General features: G+C 36.4%; 1 protein-coding gene across 1 annotated transcript in view; it reads right to left on the reverse strand.

Annotated features, from left to right (window-relative positions):
• Positions 1 to 25,859, reverse strand: part of LOC127433599 (phosphatidylinositol transfer protein alpha isoform) — a 44,134-nt gene continuing 18,275 nt past the window's right edge. The window contains exons 3-12 of the mRNA XM_051685628.1: positions 11,912 to 12,057; positions 11,075 to 11,166; positions 10,063 to 10,070; positions 9,422 to 9,496; positions 5,735 to 5,818; positions 5,537 to 5,614; positions 5,298 to 5,408; positions 3,790 to 3,912; positions 573 to 653; positions 1 to 407 (exon numbers count right to left, since the gene is read on the reverse strand). Of these exons, the coding sequence (XP_051541588.1) occupies positions 606 to 653; positions 3,790 to 3,912; positions 5,298 to 5,408; positions 5,537 to 5,614; positions 5,735 to 5,818; positions 9,422 to 9,496; positions 10,063 to 10,070; positions 11,075 to 11,166; positions 11,912 to 12,057 (765 nt within the window). The 3' untranslated portion in view covers positions 1 to 407; positions 573 to 605. The remainder of the gene's footprint in view (positions 408 to 572; positions 654 to 3,789; positions 3,913 to 5,297; positions 5,409 to 5,536; positions 5,615 to 5,734; positions 5,819 to 9,421; positions 9,497 to 10,062; positions 10,071 to 11,074; positions 11,167 to 11,911; positions 12,058 to 25,859) is intronic.

Raw genomic sequence — 25,859 nt, forward strand, 5'->3', positions numbered from 1 at the left:
AACTATCCCTTTAAAAACCCTGTTTGTACACCTGTCACAAGAACTCGACTGCCAATCGATATTCTGAATATATATATATATACACACAAATAGCATCTGCTTAACATTGAACTCATCTTAAAACACAGGCTTGAAGATAGTAATCTGACATCATAAATGATCTGTTAAGTTGCTACAGCCGATCGTTGTTGTAAGTAGACTTCATAAACTGGCCGTAACTCTTAAATAATATTTTATTTAGTCAATGTGCTCCATTGTCAGAGTAAAAGGAGGATACAAAGAATGCTCAGGATGGACAGGCCACACAAAGGGCTGGATGATGGACGTTGATTATGTTTAAAAAGACATGTAGTTTTGCTTTGATTGAGGGTAGTGATGCTGCTGGTCCCCAGTTGTTCAGGTCTGGTCTGAGCAAGAGAGTTGGAGTGGAAATAAAGTGAGGGAGAGAGAGAAAGTGATGAAGAAAACACAGTATTTATTTAGTTCATATTTGAAATATCAAGTTATTTAGGAGGATTTCACTTGCTGTTTTAGATTTATGACATTAGGTGGCGCCAAAGATTGTGAATTACCATTCTGAACGGCAGCATCCAGGAACAGCAGCTTCAGTCTTCAAGAGCCACCATGCCTTTTACTGGATCTTTCACTCTCATCTAAGAGACCAAGAAACAGAAAGGCAGAGAAAGAGAGCAATAAACAAGAAAAGAGAAAGACACAACAAGAAACTAAATTATTACCTGAGCTACAGATGTTCAAGCTATGAAAAACTGAAATACAGGGAAAAAAAGAGAGGATGAGACGAGTACTCTCTTTAAAAATAAATGTATATATCAATGTAACTTCATAAATCATTTTTAAATACCATAAAACATATGTGAAATTTGAAAAATAAAAGTGCCATTTGTGCATGCACACACAGAGACATTATGGGGAGGGGCTTAAAATGTGATACAGGAAGGAGTTGCCCTAAGGTGTTCCTGAAAGTGAAAAGTCTGTGAAACTCGGAAAGCTGCCCACATGTGACGTCACTCATTCCCTGGGCAGCTGTGACCTGCTCCGCTCTGCTGCCCCTTTTGTTCGCAACGACTGGACCTCATTATGAGCTACATTCAATTATTCATCTGCCTCATTACCCGTAATTGTCTTTGTGCGGTGGGAATATAGAAGCAGAAGGTGACATACAGTACCCGTCACACTCTCAAAACAACAGGAAAAAAAACAACAACTAATTATCACATCAGCTCAGTTCAAATATATCTGTTCTCTTCTGTCAAAATGCTCCTACAAAAATATCTCAGCACAGTTTAACTGTTAGGTAATTGGCTAAAAACTCATCAGTAGCATATCAAAACTAGCAATCGACCTACACTATATATCGGCCATTCAGATTATGTAATTTGACGATTTTTTACTTTTTAAATTATCGGCGTTGAGCGATAGCGGTGCCTACTTGTTCGATTAACTTACAGGTGCATCTCAATAAATTAGAATGTCGTGGAAAAGTTCATTTATTTCAGTAATTCAACTCAAATTGTGAAACTCGTGTATTAAATAAATTCAATGCACACAGACTGAAGTAGTTTAAGTCTTTGGTTCTTTTAATTGTGATGATTTTGGCTCACATTTAACAAAAACCCACCAATTCACTATCTCAACAAATTAGAATATGGTGACATGCCAATCAGCTAATCAACTCAAAACACCTGCAAAGGTTTCCTGAGCCTTCAAAATGGTCTCTCAGTTTGGTTCACTAGGCTACACAATCATGGGGAAGACTGCTGATCTGACAGTTGTCCAGAAGACAATCATTGACACCCTTCACAAGGAGGGTAAGCCACAAACATTCATTGCCAAAGAAGCTGGCTGTTCACAGAGTGCTGTATCCAAGCATGTTAACAGAAAGTTGAGTGGAAGGAAAAAGTGTGGAAGAAAAAGATGCACAACCAACCGAGAGAACCGCAGCCTTATGATTGTCAAGCAAAATCGATTCAAGAATTTGGGTGAACTTCATAAGGAATGGACTGAGGCTGGGGTCAAGGCATCAAGAGCCACCACACACAGACGTGTCAAGGAATTTGGCTACAGTTGTCGTATTCCTCTTGTTAAGCCACTCCTGAACCACAGACAATGTCAGAGGCGTCTTACCTGGGCTAAGGAGAAGAACTGGACTGTTGCCCAGTGGTCCAAAGTCCTCTTTTCAGATGAGAGCAAGTTTTGTATTTCATTTGGAAACCAAGGTCCTAGAGTCTGGAGGAAGGGTGGAGAAGCTCATAGCCCAAGTTGCTTGAAGTCCAGTGTTAAGTTTCCACAGTCTGTGATGATTTGGGGTGCAATGTCATCTGCTGGTGTTGGTCCATTGTGTTTTTTGAAAACCAAAGTCACTGCACCCGTTTACCAAGAAATTTTGGAGCACTTCATGCTTCCTTCTGCTGACCAGCTTTTTAAAGATGCTGATTTAATTTTCCAGCAGGATTTGGCACCTGCCCACACTGCCAAAAGCACCAAAAGTTGGTTAAATGACCATGGTGTTGGTGTGCTTGACTGGCCAGCAATCTCACCAGACCTGAACCGCATAGAGAATCTATGGGGTATTGTCAAGAGGAAAATGAGAAACAAGAGACCAAGAAATGCAGATGAGCTGAAGGCCACTGTCAAAGAAACCTGGGCTTCCATACCACCTCAGCAGTGCCACAAACTGATCACCTCCATGCCACGCCAAATTGAGGCAGTAATTAAAGCAAAAGGAGCCCCTACCAAGTATTGAGTACATATACAGTAAATGAACATACTTTCCAGAAGGCCAACAATTCACTAAAAATGTTTTTTTTATTGGTCTTATGATGTATTCTAATTTTCTGCGATAGTGAATTGGTGGGTATTTGTTAAATGTGAGCCAAAATCATCACAATTAAAAGAACCAAAGACTTAAACTACTTCAGTCTGTGTGCACTGAATTTATTTAATACACGAGTTTCACAATTTGAGTTGAATTACTGAAATAAATGAACTTTTCCACGACATTCTAATTTATTGAGATGCACCTGTATGTGTAATTTTCCCCTTGTGGCAAATCCTTGGCAAACAAAATCAGTGGATAATAAACAATTACTGTTTTCACATATTTTAGTGAATTGAATAAATAAAATTTGCAATATTTAAGAGTAAATATTGTATAAAATACAGAAGGCTATGTACTGAACCTAAATCAATTTAGTATATGTCTCATTTAATAAACATATAGGTATTAAAAATAAACAAGAAAATAATCAACAGAGATAAGAAAAGATTTTAAATGAACCCTTTTCACATTTCCAGGTTAGGAACGTGGAGGTTGCAGTGGGGTAAACTTTAAAAAAAAGTTACATTGGCCACAGCAAATATTATATTTGATTTTTCATTTGCTCCAACAGCAAAAATTAAATTAAATTAAATTAAATTGTATTAAAAAAATAAAAGACTTTAACGTTCCTCCACTTTTCAAAAGTGGAAATAATAGAGTGGTGAATTACGGTAGTCAGAAGAGAAAAGATGCCAAATTTACTATCACTCCCTCAGAAACTATATTTGAAATGTCATTGCAGCTGTGTTAACAGTTTTAATGCATGCCAGGGTAATATAACACAAAAAATAATGTAAAAAAAATGTACACTAAATAACTAAAAATTGAAAATATAAAAAAACTTGCTAGATTTACGCTGCTAAATAAGAGAGAAATGCATCATCACAGACTGTGAAAAGGGTCCGTAGACAAAAAGTGTGTAAGAGAAATTCCGCTGGGTGGTATCCGACCTCATCCAGTTCCCTCCTGGTCTCTTCCTCCATTCTGCGGATATCATCCATGTTCAACTCGATCCATTTATCAATCCAGCAGAAAAGCTGCCGGTGGAAATTAGTGAACAAACGCTTCTCTTGCTGTTAGTGAGAGAGAGAGAGAGAGACGGTGAAGAAAAATATCAGGACCAAAATCTTTTTGGAAGGTGGATTTTTTTGTGTAGTTTTGCAAGATGCCATGATATGCCTATTTACTGTAAAGTCAACATGAAACACTGTCCGAATTCTTCCGAAATATGACATATTTCAGAGTGAAACAAGTTATTTGACGAGAAAAAATGTAGGGAGGGACTTCTGGATCATGAAAAGTGTTTAAAAACTCTAAACTCTATAAAAGTACTTGGTGACATCAGCCAAAAAGGAAAGTCGTTTCAGAGGCGGAGCAAGACATTACATTAATGATGGATTACAAAGGCAAACATTTTTCAATTTTCATTTTCTTTGTAATAAATCATTCACAATGAGACCACAAAACATTCATTTGGAAAGTTAATTATGGCCAATTTTGACTTCATTTTGACTTGGCAGAATCTTTTTAACAGTGGTGTGCAGTCAGCCCCTTCAAAACCTTCAAAGGGGTGACATAAATGGAGACGAAAAATTGTATTTAAATTATTTTAAAAAAAATCCCCCATTTATTAAAACATGTATATGCATTTAATAAATAAATGCATTAAAAAAAATAATAAACAACTTCAAAAACAACTTAAAATAACTGTATATATATATATATATATATATATATATATATATATATATATATATATATTATAATAACTCAAATCTTTGCATTGTTTTTCTTGTAAGCAGTCTGTGGCAGCAAAACATATACACACATATACAGTGTATGTATATGTATATATATATTATATATATATATATATATGTATATATATATATACATACATACATACATACACTGTATATGTGTGTATATGTTTTAATATATATATATATATATATACATACATACATACATACACTGTATATGTGTGTATATGTTTTAATATATATAATACATTAACGAGAGTGTCGCACAGCTTCTTCATTAAAATTAAATGTTTCTTTTTTCTTTTTTTTCTTTTTTTACTACAACTGACTGTAAAGAACAGAAAGGATATTAAAAGAGACATTATCAATGACAAATAGATTGCATGGATCTCATCTTTGAACATGCATTAAACAAAACAAAACTTTTACTCTCAATCTCTCAAAAACTTTTACATCCCTGTGCTCAATTTTGCATATTAAAAGATCGATCTAGGGATTTTATAAGGAAGTCTATATTTTTTTGCCAGACCTAATCCCTATTATTTTTATTTTAAGTCATACTGTACATTTTGTTTTATAGGTTAAACAAATCAAAATTAAATTATTTTCCTGAACCCCCGGGAACCTGCTCGTGTACCTCCTGGGGTATGCGTTCTCCTGGTTGGGAATTACTGCTCTAGGTGTTTCACACTGACCTTCTGAATGAAGTTCTCCACTTTGTTTTGCAGGCCCCACCACTTAAACTTGACAGTAACAAGTTTGTAGGCACACATGTGTGGGCAGTCTCTCTTTTTAGGTAGTTCTTTCTACACACACAGATCAAAAATTGTTAAGTATTTAGATATACATTCCCACTAATAATTCAAGCTCGACACTCATACAGCAAACATGCACTTACTATGGCTATATAGTTAAAATAGTGGGTGTCTCTCACCTTCCAATCAGGACCGAGCGGCCCTCTGCCAGTCTTTACAGACTTAAACTTTGTGGGATCTTCTTCTGGTTTATAGTCCTAGAGAGAGAGAGCACTGATTAGACATGTACCTGGTCCTCATGGCAACTAAAAAAAAAACAAATGTCTAAATCTAGCAGGTGACATGGTGTGATACATGTGAAGCCTGTTGAACCTCACCTTTGGCTCCACCTGACTCCGGTCTGCAATGTCTATATACACCACATCCACCTTTTTCCATGTGTCTGGATCTAGACCGTGAACCTGCAGAGATGAACACAGCACGTTTACTGTACATGTACACCAATACGCTCATTACTCTCAAAAATCATCTTATTTAAAAAATCCAAAAAGTATCCACGTTTACATGACATTTGAAATAATCGCGTTATTCTGTGCTTTTGACATCAAACCGTGAAGAGGCATGCGCACCACACATACGCACATTGGGTAAACCAGTAAGAACAGCGGTTAAGGTGCTTAGATGCAATGCAAAAACGGTGTAATGGGAAAAAATCTACCATTGTCGATTGGTTTATTCTTACGCCGTTTATGACCTTACAACGATAAAGGAAAGTTGTTTAATGCGTTTAAATGACCACCCAGGTTGTCATCTTATTAAGCATAATCTGTGTAAGAACGTGCATGTAAACGTGCTTGGTTAAAAAGGAACCACAAGAGGTCAACATATATAGCCATCAAGGGTGTAGATTTGGTTCGAACATTGGGGGGCTTGAACTGCAAACCATTAATATTGGGGGGGGGGGGTATTTATCTATCTGTCTATCTAGACTTTAATACAATATTATTGATTTATTCTCCTCAGGAAAATAAAGGTGGTGTGTCTGTGCAATTCTTGATCTAACTGTTGAACTGTCACCTAGTGGCCCTATCTATCCATAATAATATCAACAGGACTGCAAGTCTCCAACTATGTATGATCAAAAAATTATATTTCATTACAATACATTACACTGTGCATAATAACACCCAGATAAATTAATTTTCATAGCATACTCTTAAATATTTGTATATTGTGTATCAAATCAAACATTCTTCCCTATCAGAAAATTTTAATTCTTACCTGCTCGTCTGAAATGCCTGCCTGGCTGCTGTCCTCACCCTGCCCCTTACTGTGATATATCCACATAAGCCAGACAAAAACAACTAATCATTTCTATTAACACCTTTAACATATCCTTGCAACACGTGATCTGTATTACACATACTACTGTATATATATATATATATATATATATATATATATATATATATATATATATATATATACACTATATACTATATACACACACTATTTTATATAGCTAAATTATATTGGCATATTTACATTCAGGGTTGGGAGGATTACTTTTTAAATGTATCCACTACAGATTACAGAATACATGCTGTAAAATGTAATTTGTAACGTATTCCGTTAGATTACACAAGGTCAGTAATGTAATCGAAATACTTTGGATTACTTCTTCAGCACTGGTAGATTTTTTCACTTGTTTTGACTATAAAAACTCTGCCAGTACAGTGAGACAAAATACACATGTTAAAAATACATTCTCTAAAAAACCTAAATATCTTATGCAGTGTTGTCTCTAAAACAAGATAAATCAAATTGATCTTGTTTGAAGGATTGTTAGATATTTTTACAAGAAAACAATACAAAAAATATTATCAAGAATAAGATTTTTGTCATAATATCAAAGGTCTAACAAGAGAAAATGAATTATGATCTAACATGGATGTTCTTGATAAAAAAAATTAAAAAAAAAACAATATGATCGTGCCTGGTAACGTGCATGTAAAATGGCTAGAAATTTCATTTTAACTTAGCATAAAGTTAATTTTTCACATGACAATTTACACAAGGTTTATTTCTTCTGCTCCAAACTTACTTCAAACGTACTTCTCTGTCTGCTCGTATGAATGTAACACATCATAAGAAAGTGTTTCACCGCTGTTCAAATGCACTTTGGATCACATCATTTATATGTATAAATGTTTTCCATCTGAAAGGACTAAATATTAATTGAAACAAATGACAATAAAATACAAAGTAATCTCTTCAGTAATCAAAATACTTTTTGAATGTAACTGTATTCTAATTACCAATGATTTAAATTGTAACTGTAGTAGAATACAGTTACTAATATTTTGTATTTTATATATGTAATCCTGTTACATGTAAACAATTTTCTCCTCTGACTGAAATTTATCATTTAAAGTTATCATGGTCAGATTCACAAACAAATATTAACACAAACTTAATTAACATAATGAATTATTACTAGAGCTGCCAATTTAACATGCTAATTCAGTGTGATTAATTATATTAAAAATTAAGCAAATGAATCATGTCCTTGGACTGTAATAAGGAACATTCCAACCAAGCTTGAAGTACCACCTGTTTTCAGCAGGGGGCAGTAAGTGAAACTCTAGGTGTATTGCCAACACACAGCTGTACACAAGATGAGAATGCTTTCTTGTGTTCAAACACAGCTGGACGAAGCACAATTCCCAATGCAGGGATCTCGAGATGTGTTTTTCTAAGTTTCAAACCATGTTTAACTTGACACAGCGACCTAAACACGCTGTGTTTATGACAGGACTCAACCAAAATAAGACACTCCAAAAACAGCCATCTGATGCGTGCGTACATTGACACCTCCTTAGAAAAGCCCTTATAACAAATCTATCTCGGACTGATTAATGAATTTAATTGCAAAATGGATTGCTGTGGACTGTAGGCCAAAGACTGGCTTATGTTCAATAATATGGAAATAAATCATATACTGCCTTCTAAAGCCACTTTTTGTATTGTATTATCACACTTGTCTGCCACAATAATGTAATGCATTTTAATTATCTGAATTAATTATATTTATAACATGTATTATATTTATAATTATTTAAATATAACTATTTATAATTATTTAATCATTATATATTAAATTATTTTTATTTGAGGGCCTTTCTCCTCAAATATATATGTGATTAATTGCGATTAGTTCGATTAATCAGCGTATCATATTATTAATTCAAAATCATACAGAAATCTATTCTGAAATCCATTGACAGCCCTAATTATTACATATACAATAAAATCAAAGCATTAATATAATTAAACAATAATGTAAATAATATGGATCTTACTCATTCTTATACTCATACACTGACCCTATAAACTTGAGCAGCAGTCATGAACAAACAAAAGTGTTAAGTGCAAATGCGCCACTGCATGATGTCTATTCACCAACTACTCAGTTTACGCAGCAACGCATATTACATTAATGCTACGTGCTGCGCTAAAGGGCTCTGAGCAGTTCTTATTCGCCTTGCTCCGCGATTGTGCCAAATTTGAAGAATTCTGAACACTCGCAGTCATTTCATTAGTTCGCATGTCCACCTAGCCCCTGAAGTGGAAATGGTTAACAGATTGTTAAGAGTATCCAAATTTGTCTTTCTGTCCATAAAGGGGAGGTGCTTGAGCATGTGGCTCAGCTCATGCTCTAAGTTCCCCCCTATCAGGACTACTGAACTAAAGTTAGTTAAGGTTAATAATCAAGGAGGAGTAGGGGTGGTGGAAGGATGCCCGAAGAATCGTAAATTACCAGAAATATTGCAAAATGTTGTAAAATTAATTCTGCATATGTCATTAATCATAGTATAAATATTGAAATACCAGAAATGTTGTAAAATGTATTCTATATATGCCATTAGTCATAGTATAAATATTGGGAAAGTTGTACTTGCTAGTGTGGATTAGTGTGTGCGTGTGTGTGGGGTGGGGGGGGGGCGGGGCATCTACACCCCTGACAGCCACATCATACACACATACACGTCATTAGCACTCACATTATCCTGCTGCCCCATGTCAGGCTTGTGCCACGTCTCAATCTTGATGAGGAAATTTTCTTTCATATATTCATTCTGAAAACACAGATGTCAATCAAATCAATAAACAATCCCTGACAAACCATAACTGATCAACAGACCGTGCACTGACACAAATTGACGTATGCCATTTCACTGAAGCTAAAGTTACCATCTCTTCTTTCAGTCAAACTGTGTGAGTGTGTGTGTGGACAGGTTTAAGTGGTTTACGAGGACTTTTTTTTAGGTTACAAACTGGTAATTACAAGGGTATTATGCTATAAATGTGGTTTATGAGGACATTTCTAGTGTCCCCATAATTCAAATAGCTTAAAAAACATACTAAATTATGTTTTTTTGAAAATGTAAAAATGCAGAAAGTTTTTTGTGAGGGTTAGGTTTAGGGGTAGGGTTAGGGGATAGAATCTATAGTTCGTACAGTATAAAAATCATTATGTCTATGGAGAGTCCTCATAATGATAGCTGCACCAACAACTATGTGTGTGTGTCTGTGTGTGTGTGTGTGTGTGTGTGTGTGTGCTTGTGCTGTAAATCTACATGTTAAACACATCTGACTTGTACTAAAATGTCTGTGTGTGTGCTTGCAAACAACAAATACTTACAGTGATTACTGGAAGATAATGCAGAGCAAACATAGAAAAAGAAAGATATTTTTAATTAGATACCTCAAACAATTTCTGTTCAAGAAATCATCTAATTTATGATAATTCCAATTGTTATATGTTATACAACGTTAATCTTTTGTCCATATTAATTTCATCCAGGAATTAAAAACATTGCAGTAACATGTAATACAAAGGTCACCTATTAGTGCAACCATACACCTTTCCATACGAAAAGTTGTGCTTTTACAGGCTTTTGCCTAAAGTGGCCAAATGTATTTACACAGGAACAACGGATCAGCTTGATGATTTCTGTTGGTGCAATCAGCCAAATTCACTTAATGCATCTCAGCCAGCGGTTTTTAACACATAACACTCAAATGAGAAGTTTAGTTTAGTTTAATTGATTAGCATTTCTTAAATTATTTGCAGTTTTGTACTAGACAAAGCAGTAGTCTTTGACTATTTTGACTATTAAGGATTTGTTATTTCTTGCTTTTAAAAGGTATTATGGCTGCAAACTTGAAAAGTTGCAATGAACTAGCAATACATAGCTACACAACATATTGACTCCTGAAACAGTTTAAGTGATGAAGGTTTGGACGTTTGCTAGGAAGGAAATCTGGAACTTTTGAATACCTCTGATGTTATGCTACAATGTTACTGTATATGGGACTGTGAAAATGTATGTGAAGTGAATGTGTCAGTATAATCTGTTTCCTGTGCTGTAACTCCAATCCTGCTCACTCAAACAGTGAATTATTCAGTGCCCTCAAATGCAGTGATGGAGAGAGAGAGAGAGAGAGAGAGAGAGAGAGAGAGATAGTTAGAGAGAGAGAGAGGGAGAAACAGATAGTGCAGTAATTATAATAAGAAAGCAAGAAGAAACACAGAGCAAATAGCACATGAGAAGGAGTTAAGACTAAGGAGTGTCTGTGTCTGTGTGTGTGTGTGTGTGTGTGTGTGTGTGTGTGTGAGAGAGAGAGAGAGAGAGAATATAAGGGTGTGTTACCTGTGCGGCAGTATGGATAGGCATTCCAAGCTTTCTCGTGAATGTTCAATGCTGAAGATGGTGCAAGCATTCGCACAAACGAGGGGACTTTACTGAAAAAGCAGAAATGGGAATGAGACTAAAGACTAAAAACATACAGAAATTGATTCTGAAAACAACGTAATTCCTTTCAAAACAGAAAAAAATATCACCTTAAGGGGTTAGTTCACCCCAAAATAAAAACTTCTTTACCTCATGTCATTCTAAACTCCTAAAAATTTTTTTGATGGAACACAAAAGGAGAGTTTAGCAGAATGTTGATGCTGTTCTTTTCCATACAATGCAGGTAAATGGAGACGGACACAGTTCGAGCTCCCAAAATGACAATAAAGCACCATGAAAGTATTTAAAAGACAAAGTTTACATGCCCTCCCTTGTGAATTAATTTCTATGTTTTCAGACATCATGCTTTGTGTGGAGAACAGACCGCAATTTAAGTCATTATTCGCTGCTCTCAAAATCTCGCTTGCTATTTTGTGGCTTTAGAAGACAAGAAGAAAATATAGTAATATATTGTACAAGTTATATTTGATCTCTTTTAAAATGCAGTATGTTTACGGTACTTTTTTGTCATTTTTTGGAGCTCAATGGCATCAGTTCCCATTCACCTTCACTATATGGACATTCTGCTAAATCTCTCCGTTTGGCTGAGAAAATAAGTCATAAAGATTTGAAATGTCATGAGAGTGACTAAATGACAGAATTTCATTTTGGGTGGAACTATCCCTTTAATTTTGACCTTAATATTGTACAGTTAATAATTACACTCATGTGTTGGGTGTGTGTGAGTGTGAATACCTCTGCAGGTGGTAGATTTTGTGTGTGTACTGTCCCTTCTCTCCATCCTTCTCATAGGGTTCATTTTTCAACACCTCCACCCCTTCTCCTCCACCCGTCTCATTTTTACTTGCCTCTGCTACTGAGTACAGCTGACCTACCTGATACTGTGAGACACACAGAAATGCATTCAGTAATCCTTATATACATGTGTGGATGGAAACATACATGTACATACATTTTCACCACAGCAGTAATTTTTTTTTTCCTGTTTATCTATCCCTCTCTCACTGTGTATTTCTCACTCACTCCTCCCTCCTTCTGCTGAATAAACACAGAGTGATGAAAGAACAATGGTCTCTTTCATATCGTAATCACCTCTAATCCTGTGGAGAATAAACTTAAAAAGCACAAACAAACAGACTTGTGTTTGCAAAATGTATTCTCACACTGCATGTGTGAATGTTTGAAAATGTAAGAAAATGCATGACAATAGAAAAATACATTCACACAAAGAAAAAAAAAAAAAGACACTTAAATTTGTGCAAAAGATGAATTTGAACAGATGGAGTAACTGCAAAAACATTCTGAAAAAGACGATGAGATGAAAAGAACAGTGAAAAGATAGATAGAATTTTTTGTTTTGTTTTACTTGTTAAATTAAAGAAATATTCCTTGTTCAAAGCATGTTAAGCTCAATATTTGGCATATTTGTGGCATAATGTTGTTGATTACCATAACAATTAATTTAGACTCGTTTCTCCTTTAAAAAAAAAAAAAACAAAGAAAAAAGAAAAAAGAAAAAAGAATAAATCGAGGTTACAGTGATGTACAGTGCATCCAGAAAGTATTCGCAGCGCTTCACATTTTCCACATTTTGTTATGTTACAGCCTTATTCCAAAATGGATTAAATTTATTTTTTTCCTCAAAATTCTACAAACAATACCCCATAATGACAATGTGAAAGAAGTTTGTTTGAAATCTTTGCAAATTAATTAAAAATAAAAAATGAAAAAAAAAAAATCACATGTACATACTGTAAGTATTCACAGCCTTTGCTCAATACTTTGTTGAAGCACCTTTGGCACCAATTACAGCCTCAAGTCTTTTTGAGTATGATGCTACAAGCTTGGCACACCTATTTTTGGGCAGTTTCTCCCATCTTTGCAGGACCTCTCAAGCTCCATCAGGTTGGATGGGGAGCATCGGTGCACAGCCATTTTCAGATCTCTCCAGAGATGTTCAATCGGGTTCAAGTCTGGGCTCTGGCTGGGCCACTCAAGGACATTCACAGAGTTGTCCTGGAGCCACTCCTTTGTTATCATGGCTGTGTGCTTAGGGTCGTTGTCCTGTTGAAAGGTGAACCTTCGCCTCAGTCTGAGGTCCAGAGCACTCTGGAGCAGGTTTTCATCAAGGATGTCTCTGTACATTGCTGCATTCATCTTTCCCTCGATCCTGACTAGTCTCCCAGTTCCTGCCACTGAAAAACATCCCCACAGCATGATGCTGCCACCACCATGCTTCACTGTAGGGATGGTATTGCCCAGGTGATGAGCGGTGCCTGGTTTCCTCCAGACATGACGCTTGCCATTCAGGCCAAAGTGTTCAATCTTTGTTTCTCATGGTCTGAGAGACCTTCAGGTGCCTTTTGGCAAACTCTCTGTCATGTGCCTTTTACTGAGGAGTGGCTTCCGTCTGGTCACTCTACCATACAGGCCTGATTGGTGGAGTGCTGCAGAGATGGTTGTTCTTCTGGAAGGTTCTCCTCTCTCCACAGAGAAACGCTGGAGCTCTGTCAGAGTGACCATCGGGTTCTTGGTAACCTCGCTGACTAAGGCCCTTCTTCCCCGATCACTCAGTTTGGCCAGGCGGCCAGCTCTAGGAAGAGTCCTGGTGGTTCCAAACTTCTTCCATTTACAGATGATGGAGGCCACTGTGCTCATTGGGACCTTCAATGCTGCAGAAATGTTTCTGTACCCCTCCCCAGATCTGTGCCTCGATACAATCCTGTCTCGGCGGTCTACAGACAATTCCTTGGACTTCATGGCTTGGTTTGTGCTCTGACATGCACTGTTAACTGTGGGACCTTATATAGACAGGTGTGTGCCTTTCCCAATCATGTCCAATCAACTGAATTTACCACAGGTGGACTCCAGTCAAGTTGTAGAAACATCTCAAGGATGATCAGTGGAAACAAGATGCACCTGAGCTCAATTTTGAGTGTCATGGCAAAGGCTGTGAATATTTATGTACATGTGATTTTTTCGTTTTTTTATTTTTAATAAATTTTCAAAGATTTCAAACAAACTTCTTTCACATTGTCATTATGGGGTATTGTTTGTAGAATTTTGAGGAAAATAATGAATTTAATCCATTTTGGAATAAGGCTGTAACATAACAAAATGTGGAAAAAGTGAAGCGCTGTGAATACTTTCCGGATGCACTGTACGTACAATGGAAGTGAATGGGGCCAATTTTTGGAGAGTTTAAAGCAGAAATGTGAATCTTATAATTTTACTAAAGCACTTTCATTAATTATTCTGTTTAAACTCATGTTATTTGATCTGTAAAGTTGTTTAAATCATAGTTTTTACAGTCATTTTAGGGTTTTAGTGTTTACAGCATTACATCTTGGCAGCGAAGTTGTAAAATTGAATATAACTTAACACAGAAGGGTTTAGTAAGTGATTTTATCACACTACAATCATGTTAACATGCATATTGTTTATATTTTGTGGCTATACTTTTGAAACAGTTTGTTTTTTAATGTTTGCAGATTGGCCCCATTTACTTCCATTGTAAGTGCCTCACTGGAACACAGATTTGTGTTTCTTTTAAAGAAAATGAGGGATGAGTCAAAATAAATTTTTGTGGTAATCAACATTATGCCACAAATGCTGTCAATTGAGATGAACATGTATTGAACCCGGAATATTCTTTAATGTTACTTTCGTAATGTATTCCTTTTTTTTTTTCTTTTTTTTTTTTTTTTTTTTTTTGCTATTTGTTTGCTTTTCACTTGTTGTACTATCTTTCTTTAAAGTTTGATGTTAAGCTCTAATTTTACTGTTATTTGGTACTTGTTTACAGTATTGTTTTTGTTAATACCACTTGTAATACTACTAATGTTGTTTTATTTTACTTATTTGGCACTGTGTGTTTGGCACAAAAATGAAATGTTTTCTGTCATGCAAACAAAGTACACTTAAACTGAGAGTGAGCAAACAATCTTGCAATCCTTGTTTAGTAAAATAAATTCATTGTGAGGGAAGTCAAATAAAAAGAGAGTGATTGAGTGTCCAGACACCAGGGTTGGGGAGTAATGAAATACAAGTAACGGGAATACATATTTAAAATACAAAATATAAGTAACTGTATTCCACTACAGTTTAAATAATTGGTAATTAGAATACAGTTACATTCAAAAAGTATTTTGATTACTGAAGAGATTACTTTGCATTTTATTGTCATTTGTTTCATTTAATATTTAGTCCTTTCAGATGGAAAACATTTATACATATAAATTATGCGATCCAAAGTGCATTTGAACAGTGGTGAAACACTTTCTTATGATGTGTTACATTCATACGAGCAGACAGAGGAGTACATTTGAAGTAAGTTTGGAGGAGAAGAAATAGAAATAAACCATGTGTAAACTGTCAGCTTTACGCTAAGCTAAAATGCTATTTCTAGCCATTTTACATGCATGTTACCAGGCATGGTCATATTGTTTTATCAAGAAAATTCACGTTGGATCATAATTTTTTTTTTTTTGTTTGTTTTTTTTTTTTTTCTAGTAAGACCTTTGATATTAGGGCAAAAATCATATTCGATAATAATTGTTGTATTGTTTTCCTGTAAAAATATTTAAAAATCCTTAAAACAAGAATCAGTTAGACATATCTTGTTTTAGAAACAACACAGCATAAGATATTTAGGTTTTTCAGAGAATGTATTTTTAACATGTATTTTGTCTTACTGTACTGGCAGAGTTTTTATAGTCAAAACAAGTGAAAAAATCTACCAGTGCTGAAGAAGTAATCCAAAGTATTTAGATTACGTTACTGACCTTCACTCTTAAAGAATTTCTCGTCAAAAAACAGTAAAGAACTGACAGCAGGGTTGCCAGCATGTTACTGTAAAATTAACGGTGTCTTGCTGTTGCTGAAATTAACAGCTACAGTATACAACTGTAATTTAGCAGCATATAGCTGTCAAATTACATACTATCTACTGTTGTTGAAATTAACAGCTATGTTCCCAGCATGCACTGCAGCATGAAGAAATTACTTAGATTTTTTACTATTTACTGGTTTATTTTGACGTTGTTTTTGTTGTAGTCTAAGTTACTTGGATTTTAATGTTCAGCTCTTACTTATTTACGTAAAAGTATGTTTGTTAATTGTCACCACTGTTGTCTTGATAACAACTCGAGTTATGCTGTAAGTTAATCAAAAACATCAAACACTCAATTTGCTGATATAATTTTGCTGAAATATCCTTTACTGTTTTTGCTTTTATGTTTTTATTTGTAATGCATCACTATTGCCGCATATAGTGCCATTTGCAAGGTAGGATCAGACATTCGGGCTGATCTTAGGTTTTGTCTTCTAAGTAGCACAGTGCAACAACTTGTGTTAACTTAAACATGCTGTTTATGACTGGCTGAAAAGAACATAATATAATAATAATAAAGAAGGTCCAAGGTGCCAGCTCAAGAGATCACTAATCACCATAATGGTGACTTCAATCAAAACTATTGATAACAAAACAACAATACTAATTAAACTAAGACTTCTATTAAGTCTGAATAAATAATTTTGTACGTGTTTCATTTATTTATTATTTATTTTATTTTTGTAGCTCCAATGCATTGCAAAAGCATACATACTTATTCAAGTGCAAAGGCTTATGGGTATTTCACCATTATACCCACAATGCAGTGCTATACTTTTATTTTACTGTGTACAGGTTGTTATTGTTTTTTGTTTTTTCATAAAAACAAAAGTTTACATTTAATATGTACATTGCTGCTAAGGTTGATTTTTTTTATTTGACTTCTCATTAGACAGACAAGTGAAGGCTGATGTGAGATGATAAAAACAGAGGTGTTGGTCAGAAACATCATGAACACTAACCATGTGCCACAAACTAAAATTTTCATGGGGGACGGGGGTCAAATATAAGTTTCAAAATGTCAATATAGCTTTCACCAAGATAATATCATGATTTTAAATGTTCATTTTCCCCTAATGCCTTGCATAGAACAGCTGTTTATCATAAAACTAGTCACTTCACAGTGAGCCTGCTCTTATCTCCCAGAATGCAACATTTTTAACAGCAAACTACTGTATTTAAGAATCACAGTAGATTGCTGTAGGAATTTGGCCGTAAATTTACAGCAATGTTTTACAGTGTTGAGTAATCTAACTAAATACGTTACAAATTACATTTTATAGCATGTATTCCGTAATCTGTAGTGGAATACATTTCAAAAGTAACCCTCCCAACCCTGCCTGACACACATATTCAGTGTCAGCAGCATCCACTCAAGAGTGAGCCAACAGTGTTCAACTCCAAAGATTCAGGCAAAAACTCTTCCAAAATCTTACCCAGAAACAACCCTGACTGTCTAAATGGGATATCCATCCATGTACACACTGTTCGTCACACTCTTATGTGAGAGAGAGAGAGAGAGAGAGAGAGAGAGAGAGAACAACAGAAAGAAAATGACGACATAAAGCACAATGCCTATTTTTATCAGTTTGGCCCATACCACATTTACTGAGGCATAACAGACAGAAAGAAAACAAGAAAGAGAGAAATTAATAAATGAACACATGTAGAGGGAGAGAATGTTTGGGGAGAAGATGAGATGGATGGATGGATGGATGGATAGATAGATAGATAGATACCTGTATGTGTGTTTCTATACACCTATCAGCCACAACATTAAAACCACATGCCTAATATTGTGTAGGTCCCCTCGTGCCACCAAAACAGCGCCAACCCACAGCTCAGAATAGCATTCTGAGATGATATTTTTCTCACTACAATTGTACAGAGCGGTTATCTGAGTTACTGTAGACTTTGTCAGTTCGAACCAGTCTGGTCATTCTCTGTTGACCTCTCTCATCAACAAGGCATTTCCGTCCACAGAACTGCCACTCACTCAATGTTTTTTTATTTTTGGCACCATTTTGAGTAAATTCTAGAGACTGTTGTGTGTGAAAATCCCAGGAGATCAGCAGTTACAGAAATACTCAAACCAGCCTGTCTGGCACCAACCAAGGTCAAAATCATTGAGATCACATTTTTTCCCCCATCTTATGGTTGATGTGAACATTAACTGAAGCTCCTGACCCATATCTGTATGATTCTATGCACTGCACTGCTGCCACACTATTAGCTGATTAGATAATCGCATGGATGATAGTTGGTGCCAGATGGGCTGGTTTGAGTATTTCTGTAACTGCTGATCTCCTGGGATTTTCACACACAACAGTCTCTAGAATTTACTCAGAATGGTGCCAAAAACAAAAAAACATCCAGTGAATGGCAGTTCCGTGGACAGAAACACCTTGTTGATGAGAGAGAGGTCAACAGAGAATGGACAGACTGGTTCAAACTGACAAAGTCTATGGTAACTAAGAAAACCGCTCTGTGCAATTGTGGTGAGAAGAATATCATCTCAGAATGCTATTCTGAAATGTGGGTTGGCATTGTTTTGGCGGCACAAGGGGGACCTACACAATATTAGGCAGGTGGTTTTAATGTTGTGGCTGATCGTGTACCTATATGGAGTGTCATCATTCCTCTACCATTCAGAGGCTTTGTCTCTTCTTACAGTCAATCAGAGGCCAGTAGCAGTGCGCATCACCTTCCACCACTCTATGAAAATCCAACCTACATTACACATTATCATCCCACACTCTCTGCTGACCACACACACAAACACACATCATCGGGCTTAGTTTCGTCTGCAGCGGATGTGCTAATTTTTGTGCATTTGTTTTATATAGCCTATCTATATTTAAACTGCTATTGCATAAAACAGTGTAATCTATTTGAATGAACAGCATGTTCATTCAAATTATGTGTTTATATGGGAATCTGGTTAAGCCCTGATTATAGTTCACTGATGTTGATGGACAGGCTAAAAGACATATCCGACAGCCTAATCGACATATTCAGACACTGGCTGACAGACAGAAAGGATGTTTCATGCACCAAACAACCTACAGAGTCAGACAGGCTTATAGTATGTGTGTGTGTGATTATTCTGACTGAGAGAATGACTAAGAACTCAACTCAAGCTTTGGAAAAGGAAAAGGAAGCCGAGTGTTCATGAGGGAGTGTTACAAGGGGACATAAACTGCCCAGATGCCCCTTAAGCAAGTAAGCTTTCTTAATCCATCATTCCCCGCTGAATGAATGGACTCCAGGAATAGCACTTTGGCCTCTTGCTTTAAACAACATCAGCCAAATAAAATGTGTCTTTAAGGTTCCTGGAAGCAGATGAGGGATCAGGGCTTTAATTCATGTAAGCTTATCTGCCAAAAGCTGCTCTAGGCTCTCAGCACACGATTGATGGTGCCAGCCATTTGTCGTTATTTGTTCACATATACAAAATCATGAAGACTAATGACCAGGGGCAATTCTAGGATTTTTTTTTAAAAGGGATACCCTGAGGGGCCAAAGTGTGCAGAGAGGATCCAAATTAATTTCATATCACAATATTATATGTTCTATGAAATGTGGATTCTAGACCTTGTATTTACTACTTTTTTTAAGCAATTTAAGACAGACTGGTAACGTCTAAAGGCTAATTTATACTTACTGGACAAACAGGCTTCATTTAGTTCACCTAAAAATGACGAACGAAATGCACTGACGTTTTTGTCTTACTAGGGTGTTCATTTGGTGATAATTCTCCTGCTCACAGACATCCCTAAAATTCTTGACTAGTTGAAGAGTAATTGTGGGTGTGGTTTGAACGATACATTCTTTATTTTTCTAAATCAAAATAATTTTAAAACCATGTTGCACATAGTTTAAACATTTGCCTAGGAAATTATGAAATATTAATATTTTTAATATTTAAATTGTTTATATAATATTTAATGTTTTTGATATGTAATTCTTTAATTTAATTTAATCAGTGCACTATTAGAGGTTTACAATGAATAAACTGTAAACACTGGTTAAAACTGTTTATTGGACTTTTACAGTTACACTGGATATAAAAAAGGATTTTGTTATAATAAATACTACAGTTTTACAACTATAGATGCTGTGCAATCATTATTTTGTCTTAAGGGTGATACAAGTAAACCTCCATGAATTATAGATCAAACTATGATGTCTTGGCCCAGTGACGTCACTACCTGTTCCTGTTGCTGACGGCACTCTGCACGAGTGTTTGTAGCTTGCTAGCCTGCTTAGCATTGCTTATTCCTATTCTTATACGTTCATCATTTTATTCTTTGCCATTTTACCGCGTGTTTTGGGTTTTTCCACTTTTCTAATGTTTCATCTGTGTGTATTTTCCGCTTGTCTACATCTCTACAAGACTGCGTGTATTTGTTTTCTCCCCTGTGTTTTACACGGATTATTGCATCAATCTCAAACATCTGCTAATTATGAACCACTTCGATCTCAAACCCTCACCGCTCAAGAACAACCATAACAACAACAACAACAAACAACTGCGGTAAGTCATGGCATCCTCTCATGTTATTTCTTCCTGCATTACATGGCACATGTTTACTATAGCTTCTTCTGTCAGCAGTGAGGGATTCACATGTGATAAATGTATGGAATTAGTCAGGCTGACAGAGAAGGTTAATGAGCTAGAGACATGCATCTGTGTGGAGGTCAGTGAGGAAGAGAAGCCGGTAAAGACTGTTTCGGGTGCGGGTAGAACAGCGAGCAATACACACACTTTGGTTCCGGCTCTAGAACCCCTGCAGCAGGACGATTGGGTGACGTCTTGGTGGCATACTCGCTCAGCAAAGCGACACCACTCTCCCATTCCTGTTAGGGTTTCCAATCGATTCTCCCCACTCAGTGATGCACCCACTGAGAATCATATTTAAAAAAAAAACTAATAATTGGTGATTCTATTGTAAGGAACGTGGAAATAGAGACTCCAGCCAACATTGTTAAATGCATTTCGGGGGCTCGGGCATCTGACATCAGATCAAATTTACAAGTGCTGGCTAATGCTAAATGTAGATTTTCTAAAATTGTTATTCATGTCGGCACTAATGGTGTCTGGCTTTGCCAGTTGGAGATCACTAGAGATTATGTTAAAAAGGTGTGTGAACTTGCAAAAAAGGTGTGTGAACTTCTCATCGTGGTGACGAGGTTTATAGTAGATTAGTGTCACTGAACGGCTGGATGTCTGAGTTGTGTCTGGAGAATAGCATAGGATTTATAGACAATTGGAAGAGTTTTTGGGGTAGACCTGACCTGCTAAAGAGATACAGACTCCATCCCTCCAAGGAAGATGCCGCTCTCCTCTCTAGTAATTTGGCTCATAGTCTTAATAATGAGAGTATTTGACTAACTGGGGCCCAGGTCAGGAAGCAGACAAACTGGTTAATCCGAACGTCTGCTAGCTGCCTTGAGATGTCACATAGGTCACATAAACCACAACACATAGAGACTGTATCACCTAGATATCATATAGAGACTGTGTCTGTTCCCCGAACTACCAAACACAAAACTCTCACTAATTCATTTAGAAAAAATTTAATAAGGTCAAACTTTTTTTTTCTCCCCAGTTTCAAATGCCCAATTCCCAATGCACTCTAGGTCCTCGTGGTGGTGTAGAATCTCAGTTGCCTCCGCGTCTGAGACCATCAATCCGCACATCTTGTCACATGGCTTGTTGAGCACGTTACCGTGGAGATGTAGCATGTGTGGAAGCTTCGCTATTCTCCGCAGCATCCATGCACAACTCACCATGCACCCCACCGAGAGCGAGAACCACATTATAGCGACCACGAGGAGGTTAACCCAATGTGACTTTACCCACCCTAGCAACCGGGCCAATTGGTTTCTTAGGAAGCCTGACTGGATCACTCAGCATGCCCTGGATTCGAACTTGCAACTCCAGGTGTGGTAGTCAGTGTCTTTACTTGATGAGCTACCCAGGCCGATTAAGGTCAAACTTAAAAACAAAAAAAAGAAAAAAAGAATATAAACATCATATAAAGGTAGGGCTACTAAACATTAGATCTCTTTCTACCAAAGCACTAATTGTAAATTAAATTATTACAAATAATTCATAGTTTGGATACGCTCTGTTTGACTGAAACCTGGCTTAAACTGGATGAATATATTAGTTTAAATTAATCTACTCCCTCAGGTTATTGTTATAAACATGAGCCTCTTCTGAAGGGTCGAGGAGGTGTTGCTACAATTTACAGTGACGTTTTTGGTGTTACTCAGAGGCCAGGATATAAGTTTAAATCTCAATTAGTTTAAGAACTAATAATGCTTAATATGACACTGTCAGGTATAAATAAAAAATATCTGTCATCTTTTGCCCTTACTACAGTACATATATCACCTGGGCCTTACTCTGGTTTCCTTGGTGAATTTGCAAATTTTCTGTCTGATCTAGTAGTTAATGTAGATAGAGCTTTAATTGTTGATGACTTCAACATTCACATAGATAATGAAAATGACACATTGGGATTAGCATTTATTGATATTCTCAACTCTCTTGGACTCAGGCAAAATGTGACAGGACCAACTCATCACCATAATAATATGCTAGATTTAAGTCTGTCATATGGAGTTGATGCTGATACTATAGAAATTCTACTGCAAAGCGATGTCATCTCAGATCATTACCTCATCTCTTGTTTGTTGTGATCAGCTAATGTCACTCAATCTACACCACACTATCATTCAGGTAGAACTATTCTTTCAACCACTAAAGATAGCTTCACTAATAATCTTCCAGAATTGTCTCACATACTCAGTAAGACTAAAAGTCTAGAAGAACTTGATGAAATAACAGAAAATATAAATACAGTCTTCTCTAGCACTCTTGACAGTGTCGCCCCCTTCGATTAAAGAAAATTAAAGTAAAAAGCCTTGCACTGTGGTACAATGTTCACACTCATGCTCTCAAGAAAGCAGCTCAGAAAATGGAGCACAAGTGGAAGAATACAAAATTAGAGGTATTTTGCGATGCATGGAAGGATAGTGTCTGTAGCTACAGACAGGTTCTAAAAGCTGCCAGGTCAGCATATTTTAGCAAACTCACAGAAAATAACCACAACAATCCTAAGTGTTTATTCAGTACTGTGGCTAAATTGGTTAGGAATAAAGCATCAACTGAACCAGATATTCTGTCGCAGAACAATAGTAATGACTTCATGAATATCTTTACTGATAAAATTGAAATAATCAGAAATAAAATTGGAACTATGCAATCAACTGTCACAGCACCTCAGAAAACAGTGTCTCGTAATGTTGCTCATGAGCAACTTCAATCCTTTGCTGTCATAGGTCATGAAGAGCTAACAAAACTTAGCAAAAAATCAAAAGCCACAACATGTATGTTAGATTCAATACCAACTAAGCTCATAAAAGAGGTATTCCCAGTAATCTCAGGACCTCTTCTTAATATTATTATCTCCTCGCTATCCTCAGGACATGTCCCAAGAAATTTTAAAATGGCAGTTATCAAACCACCTATTATGAAACCACAGCTTGATCTTTGAGAATTGGCTAATTACAGACTGATTTTAAATCTACCATTTATGTCGAAAATACTAGAAAAGGTAGTGTCCTCGCAACTATGTTAATTTCTACAGAGAAATGGAATAAATGAACAATTTCAGTCAGGATTTAGGCCCCATCACAGTACAGAGACTGCACTTATCAGACTTACAAATGACTTGCTCTTATCATCTGATCGCGGCTGCATTTCTCTTCTAGTGCTTTTAGATCATAGTGCTGCCTTCGACACGATAGATCACGACATTCTCTTGAACAGGCTGGAGAATTATATTGGCATTAGTGGACTTGCATTAGCATGGTTTAGGTCCTATTTATCAGACCACTACCACTTTGTATGTGTAAACGAGGAATTGTAAAATCAAACAAAATTTAAAGGAATAGTTAAACCAAAAATGAAAATTTGCTGATAATTTACTCACCGTCAGGCCATCCAACATGTATCTGAGTTTCTTTCTTCATAAAACAGAATTTAAGATTTTTAGGATTTCATTTCAGGCCTCCTCCTTTAAACAATGCAAGTGAATGTACTCCATTTTTTGGATGGTCCAAAATGCATATTTAGGGTGCATCAAAAAAACTCCAGTCGACAAATAAAGTTCTTCTGAACCCAAACGATTGATTATTTTTAGAAACAAAACAATACTTATATACTTTTTACTACAAATGTTCACTTCCGTACATCTCTGTGACGCGCACTCATGATCGGGATGACATAAGCTCATTGGTAAGGTCACGCGTGGAGGAGGAGGCAGGAAGCGCATCATTGTTTACAAGAGAAACTTGCACAGACCACAGACCAAGCGCCATTCACAAACCAAAACAGTCCAAAACTATTTCAAAACAATATAAAATAAAAAATTATTTCCAAATAATAATAAAAAAAAACATTACTGCAGTAAATAACCATCTTTTATTTCGGAGCAATGCTGTTGCATTATCTACTTGTGCTTTTTCTTTAGCAGAAATATATAGGCTATATGACTGTCAGGAATTCAAGCCACACAAGTTGTAGTTAGTGAAACCAAGTGCGAGAGCGTTTACTGAGATTCACAGGATTTACAGGGTTTACACAGTGAGATCAATGGTACAGGTGATATCACACAGAAGAGAAGCTTCACAAACTGAAGAGGGATTCACAAGGTTGATGTCCACAGAACTGAAGAAGAGATAACAGGCGAAACAGCAGGGTAAGCACTAAACAGATATCGACGAAGATCAAGAGCAAATACAGACAGGTAAATAAACACTGCGAGTCCTTTATGTGAGACTTGACAGTGAAGTGGTGTGAAGTTGAGTTATTTATGCAGGCAGTGATGAGCGAGTGAATTGCATGCAGGTGCGGTGAATTAGAAATCGGGTGATGAGGAGCGGAGTGCTGAGGGAGGTGCAGAGCCCGAGGGAGGCGTGACAATGACAAAGTTTTCACACATACCTGAGTTCGCTGGAAAAACAGCACGGGCACAGCCGATGAATTCAGATATTGACCCTTTATTTCTTTCGATGGTCTGAAATCCTCAGGTGTAAAATGTTCACTGCACACCCTCCAATATTTTAGAGAATTTAGGGGTGTACTGATATCCAGGTTCAGCACGATAAGCCAGAGCTTCAGTCGCTCATGATCACATATAGGCAATTGATGAAAAGTTTATATTTTTCCCGGTGTGCATTTTCTTTGGGGTTTCTGAAGGTTGAAGCATCCAGGATACACACACCAAACAACCATTTTGAACAATACACTTATTTTGGATTATTTTGATGCACCCTAAATGTGCATTTTGGACCGTCAAGCATTCACTTGCATTTTTTAAAGGAGGAGGCCTGAAATGAAATCCTAAAAATCTTAAATTCTGATTTGATGAAGAAAGAAACTACATCTTCGATGGCCTGAGAGTGAGTAAATTATCAGCAAATTTTCATTTTTGAGTGAAATATACCTTTACATATGGAGTGCCACAGGGATCCGTTTTAGAACCTCTGCTTTTCTCCTTATACATGCTTCCCCTGGGAGATATTATCAGGAATCATGGAATAAGTTTCCACTGTTATGCCGACGATACCCAACTTTATATTTCTTCTAAACCCAATGAAAATTCACAGTTCTCCAAATTAGCAGAGTGTATCAATGAAATCAAAGATTGGATGGCCGGAAATTTCCTTCTACTCAATTCTGACAAAACAGGTACTAATGATTGGACCAAAAAGCTC

Source organism: Myxocyprinus asiaticus, chromosome 43 (assembly GCF_019703515.2).
Source record: "Myxocyprinus asiaticus isolate MX2 ecotype Aquarium Trade chromosome 43, UBuf_Myxa_2, whole genome shotgun sequence".
Taxonomy (NCBI): domain Eukaryota; kingdom Metazoa; phylum Chordata; class Actinopteri; order Cypriniformes; family Catostomidae; genus Myxocyprinus; species Myxocyprinus asiaticus.